The sequence below is a fragment of the Gracilinanus agilis genome, chromosome 2 (assembly GCF_016433145.1).
Source record: "Gracilinanus agilis isolate LMUSP501 chromosome 2, AgileGrace, whole genome shotgun sequence".
NCBI classification, from domain to species: domain Eukaryota; kingdom Metazoa; phylum Chordata; class Mammalia; order Didelphimorphia; family Didelphidae; genus Gracilinanus; species Gracilinanus agilis.
Window position 1 is genome coordinate 482601529 of NC_058131.1, and position 7540 is coordinate 482609068.

Below are 7540 nucleotides of genomic sequence, written 5' to 3' on the forward strand. Positions count from 1 at the left end.
TTCTTCCTTCCCCCTCCTTTACCTCTTTCTTCCTCCTTTCCCTTCTCTCTCTCTTCCCCCACACCACCCCCTTCCTTATCCTCCCTTCCTCTCTCTTTATCCCGCTCTTTTCTCGCTCCCTCAGTGGTCACCCAAAAGCCTTGAAAATAGGCCGTGGTCCCTTTAATAGTGAGGTGGGTAGGGGGAGGAGCCGGTTGCTAGGGACGCGATCAGGAAGCCAGGGCTCCCGGAAGCTACGTCAGCAGCCGTGGCAATGGACGATGTGTTGGAGCTCAACGAGGAGAGGCGCCGCGGATCAGCCTCTTCTGTGAGGACGGGGTCGGGTGGGGAGGGTTGGGCGGCAGCGACTCAGCCTGGTACTGGCCAGGCCTCCCCTCCTGGCTTCTCCCGTTTGGGGAGAAGGGAACGCCGGAGAGACCGGACCTGGCCAGCGCCTCCGGCTGAACTTGGGTGGCCGGGCAGCATCAGACGGGACCTTTGGGAGAGCGCAGAGTCAGGAAGTAGAGGCAGAGGTCCTTAACCTTGACCTTCTTTGTGTCTGGACCCCTGGGCAGTATGGGGAAGCCTCTGGACCCCTTCACAGAATAAAGTTTCTTAAATGCTTAAAATAAAATACATAGAATGGCAAAGGAAACCAATTATATTGAAATAAAGACCCGGTCCCCTAACCAAGTTCACGGACCCCCGAAATCTGTACAAGAACCCTTGATTAAGAACCTCTGGCCTAGAAGGAGGCAGCTGGCAGAGAGGGAGGAGAGTCAGATTGGGGGCCATGAGACTGATCTGAGACGCAAGTCACTTTAGGAAACTTTTCTGCTCCCCAATCCCCGTTTCCTCATCTGCAAAACTGATGGGTTTGGATTAGGGTATCAGTTCTCAAACTGTATGATCTCAGGACCTCTTTACACTTTCAAAAAATTGTTCGTAATGCCTAAAGAGCTGTAGTTTAAGTGAGTCGTTTCTAATGACATTTTACCATATTAGAAACCAAAGCTGATAAAATTTTAAAATATTGATTTATTTAAAAATAAGAATACACTAATATATGTTAATGAAAGTGACATTTTATGGAAAATCGTTTTCCAAAATAAAAAATTGAGGAGTAGCATTGTTTTACCTGTTTTACCTCTTTAATGTTTGACTTCACAGAAGACAGCTAGATTCTGTTGCCTGTTGTGATATGTTAATTTAGTTGAAGTCTGGAGAAAATCTGTATTCACACAGATAAGTAGTTAGAAAAGATGGAGCATTTTAATAGGCAAATAATATCTTAGTATTAGTACAAAAAGAATTTTGACCTTTTGGAGCTCTTAAAAGATTTCACTGGAACCACATTTTGAGACTAGATTAAAGGAGGCTTAAACCAACCCGAGAACATCTGTCATGTTATCAATGGAGGCTCTTGTAGTGGTTGACTTGCCCGGATTAAAACTTTATATATATTTGAAGGCATATGTAGATATGTATATACATATATATGAGAGACTTTCTCTACTTCTGAAATCCACCAGTAAACTGATATTTCACATAAATCACAAGGGCAAAACTACCTCTAAATTAGACTATACCTGAGCTCTATATGGTTAAAGTCAAGGCTTAGACTTGGACCAGTATTTGGAATTTCACTTTTTTTTTTAAATTACAGAAGTTGATACAAAGGGCATTCTCTTCTTCCTCTTGCACTTGTTATCATAGTTACTTGAAATTAGATTCACCAAAGGGTTGAACAGTTTTGTTTCAAGGGCAGCTCATTGCAAAATCCTCATTCATAGTGAGGGAAGAGAATAAACATTAAATATCAGACTATTAAATATTCTGTCCTAGGCACTTTATGAATATCTTATTTGTTCCTCACAACAACCCTGGGAGGGGGATAGTGTTATTATCCCCATTTTACAATTAAAGAACTAAAGCAAACAACAATTAAATGACTTGCCCAAGGTGACACAGCTATATATCTGAGGCAGGATTTGAAAACAAATCTTCCTGACTGTAGGCTTAATGCTCTATCCTCTGTACCACTCAATGCCTGTAGTGGAAAGATTCAGTGGAGATGTGTTGATGGTATTCGTTGGCCTCCATAGCATGTGTATTAGTACACATTAGTAAATGTGATTTACATTTTCCTTGTCTCATTGACCAACTGAATTGCAACAGTAGTACATTCCATAGGCCTTGCAAGTTCACTCTGTATCTTTTAGCAATGACAATGGTGGCATATTTTTCACCAAAGGTTAAGAGTTTGTGATAGGAGCAATTAGGTGACTCAGTGAATAGAGAGCCAAATGTGGCTTCAGGTACTTTCTAGCTGTGTAACCCTGGGTAAGTCATTTAACCCCAGTTATCAAATCTTTACCGCTTTTCCCCCTTAGAATCCATACTTAGTATTAATTCTTTAACAAAAGTTAAGGGTTTAAAGAGTTTGTGATCTTTCTAAATAAGATCACAGTTATACCAAGTCTTTATAAAGCCTAAAATACTTTTTTTTAAATTTTTTAACCTTTATTTTCAGTCTTAGTAACAACTCTAAGACAGAAGGGAAAGGCCTAGGCAGTTGGGATTGAGTGACTTGACCAGAATCATATAGCTAGGAAGGATTCAAACCCTAGTTCTCCTGAATCCAGGCTTGGTGCTTTATCCACTGTGCCACTTAGGTATCTGGTGTGTGTGTATGTGTGTGTGTGTGTGTGTGTGTGTGTGTGTGTGTGTGTGTGTGTGTNGGTGTGTGTGTGTGTGTGTGTGTGTGTGTGTGTGTGTGTGTGTGTGTGTGTGTGTGTGTGTTTTTAATAACTCCTTACTTTCTCTCAATAATAATCCTTAAGGGAAAAGGGCAACATAAAGTCTTTATACAATTTTAAACAAGTATTTAGGATGAACATCCGTTTTAAAAACAAACTGAAAAGAACATTAAAGAGCACATTTATTGGATTAAAAAAAAACAACTGAACCAATGAAGACAGTTGTATATGCTTCAGTCCCATCAATCAGCTTTGGCTGCTAAAATCACAACTGTGAAGACTCACCGTTGTTTCTATTAGACAGTTTTTCAGTTCTGTATTAAATATCTTAAGGACTGTGGAAAAGATGTTCAGCTCTTCCTAAGGCTGTTTTGTAATATATAAAAATATGTATGTTATATATATTTGGACTAGAATTGTGATTTTAAAGAAAAGCATTGAAGTAAGATGATATACTATCTTGTGTTTTCCACCATTCAAAGTTCTGTTTAATAGTTGAACTTTAAACTATTTAATATCATTTGGTAAAATGACCAAAATACATTAAAAATAAAAAAAACACCAAAAACTCCACAGGAAGGCTGGCTGGGGCACTGAGAATTTAAGTAACCTGCCCAATGTCACACAGCCGGTTTGTCTCAGAGGCAGAACATGAACCAGTCTTCCTGACTCCTGGGTCAACCCTATAGCTTTGTCATTAAAAAGTGTATTGAAATTTAGAAAACTGCACCTAGGGTGTTGTTATTTTAGGTCCTGAGACAAACAGAAAAGCTCAGGATTTTAAAATGATGTAAAAACCTTGCAAAGAGCCTGCCTGATTCTTCTGGATGTAGACAGATCACTAGTTCTTGGTACTTCATATAAATTTTGTCTGACTTGGCCAAGTTCAGTTTATACCCTTGAAAATAATCTCTGGGACGCTGAGCTTCTACAGCAAAAGAACTTTGGCCAACACCTGAAAATGTTGGATTTGAGATCCAGAATAATGCCCTGACTTCAAAGCACTGAGTTGTCTTAAAATTCTCACAATAGTCTCCCTTGGATGATGCCGTTAAATGCAAATCCAAATAGGGTACAAGACAAAACAACTGCCATCTGTTATTTCTCTGGTGTAGGCTGCCACATAATTTAGAAAACCTGCTTTCCAACAATATTGTGGTAACTATTCTCAAGCCAAGTTGCAGCTTAGAAATTTGGTTTCCTGAAAAACCTTTGATTAGGTATGGGGTCCTTTTTCATCTCTTTTCCCCAAGTTGTATTATAAGATGTGTACCCCAGAAACTCTTTTTGGCTTTAGTGGAGTGAGTTGAACTACTGTAGTCTTTGTGACTCTTGTGGTAAAGCTCATGAGAATGAATCAGTTTCCTGCTGTGCTACAAAATAGAGTGTACCCTTTGTTATTGTTATTGTTGAATTGTTTCTGTCTTATCCCACTCTTTATAACTCCATTTGGGGTTTTCTGGCAAAGATCATGGAGTGCTTTGCCATTTCCTTCTCCAGTTTATTTTTACAGATGAGGAAACTGAAGCAAACAGGGTTAAATTACTTGTCCAGGGTCACCCAGATAGGAAGTGTCTGAGGTCAAATTTGAACCCAGGAAAAGAAGTCTTCCTGATGCCAAGGCCTGCACTTTATTTTTTAAACCCTAACTTTCTGTTTTAGAATGAATACAGGCATCAGTTCCAAGGCAGAAGAGCAGTAAAGCCTAGACCATTGGAGTTAAGTGACTTGCCCAGGATCATACAGCTATGAAGTATCTGAAGTCAAATTTAGACCTCCCCCCTCTAGACTTGGCTTGCAATCCACTGAGCCACAGAGCCATCTAACATTTCTGGGTGTGCCCCAGTCACTTGCTTTAAGGGTATACATAAAGAATGCCAGTGCTAATCAAATTAGATCTTTCTTATTCAGTCCTCCTAGCCATTTCCAGATTTCTCACCCTACAAGTCCTTTTGAAAGTAACTGACTTCCCTCTCTTTTTTGTTTTTTAATAGGGAGCAAAAATGGGTCGACGAGCTCATCAGGAGACACCTCCAGTGGAGAATCAGCTTCCTAAGAAAAATCCTTCTTTGCCTTTACCAGGAGAGGTAGGTACCTAGAGACACAAAAGGAATTTTAGGGCTAAAAGGGACCTTTGGAGGTTAACTGGTGAAGGAACTTGTGTGCTACATAGCACATCAGTGGCAGAACAAGGTTTCAAACCCAGGTCTTCTGATTTTCTTTCTAGGGCTTCCTTTGTTCCTCTTGTTTTATATAAAACATCCCCTAGGTTTTTCCTGTTACCATTCTATGCACCTCCCTTGCTTTGGGCATTCCTGTCATAGATATTTGATTTCTGCTCAGAAAGTGAAGGAGGAATCCTATAAACACCATGAGGGCAAGGACAATGTTTGAACTAAACACTGCATCTCTGAGCATCCAGCATGGTGCTTTGCCTGTAAAAGCTGCCTAACGAATATTTGATGACAAAGTGAGGTTGACTTAATTTGTTTCTGTATTTTGTCCACTGACCATTAACATATTATCCTCCTCAGGTAACAGGACTGTATCTTCTTTATTCTTATTCTCAATATAGCTTTTTAAAGAAAGCTCTTCTTTTTAAAGCTCTGCTTTTTAAAGAAAGCAGCCAGTTGTTCAAAGGATAGAGAGCCAGGTCCGGAGATGGGAGTTCCTGGGTTCAACTGTGGCCTCAGACATTTCCTAGCTGTGTGACCCTGGGCAAGTCACTTAACCGCCATTGCCTAGCCCTTACTGCTCTTCTGCCTTGGAACTGATACTTAGTACAGTTGTCCCTCACTCTTTCTATCTCTTATTGCAACTTCATGGGTTATTTAAAAATATATTTAATTCTGTATCATAGAGTTCTCACTATATTGTGGGATTTTGTGGATGAATACCATACTATAACAATGGAAATGCAGTATGCCACTATGGCCTGTGCAAGTTTGCCTGTATTGGCTGATGGAATGAAAAGTGACCAACCACAGCCACAGGGCTGTATATCCTCAGGTTCTGTATCCTCAGCACTGATTAGCTCTGTATTTATAAGAGTGTGGGAAAGGTTAATAAGAGTGTGAAGAAGGTTAATAGGAGAGTGGGAAGAATTTATAAAACCTTAAAATACATATAAATAATAAAATAAATATAATGCTGCTACTTTGAGGATTTCCACCTATGTTGGGGGTCTCTGCAACATAACTCCCATGATAGATGAGGGATCACTGGATTGATTCTAAGATAGAAAGTAAGGGTTTTTTTAAAAAAAAAAGCCAACTCTTTCTGTTGTCTTTCACCAAGGCAAGGAATTAATTGGGATAGCTAGTTGGTGTAGTGGGAAATGTGCCATGCCTGAAGTCAGGGAGTCCCATGTTCAAATCCAGCTTCAGATGCTTTCTAACTGTGATCTTGGGCAATCTTAACACTGTTTGCTTGTATCATCTGTAAATGAGCTGGAGAAGGACATGGCAAACCATTCCAGTATCTTTGCCAAGAAAAACCCAAATGGGACACCCAAATTCTAACAACAGCAACAACAACAACAACAAGCTAACAACAGCAACAACCAAGACCAAAACTGACTAGTGTCTGTCCTGAGCTTATTAATTGTTTGCATCCTGCTTATCTTAATGTTTTTTACCAGTCTTGACTCATTATAGGGTCTGAGTCTTCTCAATGCTCATCTTTTTTTTATAAAGTAAAAATAAATTGTAAAAAATATATTTTATATTTTAAAAGTAATTTCAGGGGGAACTAAGTAGCTTAGTAGATTGAGAGCCAGGCCCAGTGATGGGAGGTCCTGAATTCAAATATGACCTCAGACACTTCTTAGCTGTTGTGACCCTGCATGAGTCATTTAACCCCCATTGCCTAGCCCTTACAGCTCTTCTGCCTTAGAACCAATAGACAGTATTGATCCTAAGATTGAAGGTAAGTATTTAAAAAAATTTTTTTTCTATAAAAATTTTTACTGATAACCTTTTTGGACTGCATACCCTTTTGCCTCCTGGAGAACCATTACTTATAATAAAGAATTTTTGAAAGAAAGAGAGAGAGAGTAAAAAAATCATCAAAATCAATCAGATCATTAAATGAAGCTGACATCCTATCCATTATTCTACACCAGTTGACTCTCCACCCACAACTCCTGTTTTGCCAAAGGAATGGAAAGAAATGCCTTCTTGTATTTCTTCTGGTTAGATTTTATTTTCTGAAGGACTCTCCTCCCTTGTGGGTCACCTTCCCTTTTTGGCCACCTTTTCTAGTGCTACTTGCTCCTTTGCTCAAGCCTCTTGACACATAGAGCTAGGAGTTAGGGGGAATTGGATGAATGCACCTTGATTTCTTTTGCTGCTTGGAGACCCTCTGACACCTTCAATATTCAGTTTGCTCTTCTGTTAGCTACCCTTCACCTGTCCACATCATCCTATCCACATTTTTGTTGTCTTCTGCCTGTCTTCTAGGCACTCTTTATCCCTTTTCTTTCTTCTAAAAAACCTTTTTCTTCTATCTTAGTATCAATTCCAAGACTGAAGACATGTAATGCTTGACGTGTACTAGGCCTTATATAAATGCTTATGCCTTTCCCTCCCCTTCTTTTTTTTTTTAAGTTTTTTTTTTGTTTGTTTTTTAAACCCTTGTACTTCAGTGTATTGTCTCATAGGTGGAAGATTGGTAAGGGTGGGCAATGGGGTTCAAGTGACTTGCCCAGGGTCACACAGCTGGGAAGTGGCTGAGGCCGGGTTTGAACCTAGGACCTCCTGTCTCTAGGCCTGACTCTCACTCCACTGAGCTACCCAGCTGCC

The 7540-nt window shown here is 39.8% G+C and overlaps 1 protein-coding gene across 1 annotated transcript in view; it reads left to right on the forward strand.

The window, feature by feature from the left end:
- The first annotated feature begins 236 nt into the window (after positions 1 to 236).
- IFT43 (intraflagellar transport 43) overlaps positions 237 to 7540 on the forward strand; it is a 121136-nt gene continuing 113832 nt past the window's right edge. Inside the window, exons 1-2 of the mRNA XM_044664953.1 lie at positions 237 to 307; positions 4733 to 4825. Of these exons, the coding sequence (XP_044520888.1) occupies positions 254 to 307; positions 4733 to 4825 (147 nt within the window). The 5' untranslated portion in view covers positions 237 to 253. The remainder of the gene's footprint in view (positions 308 to 4732; positions 4826 to 7540) is intronic.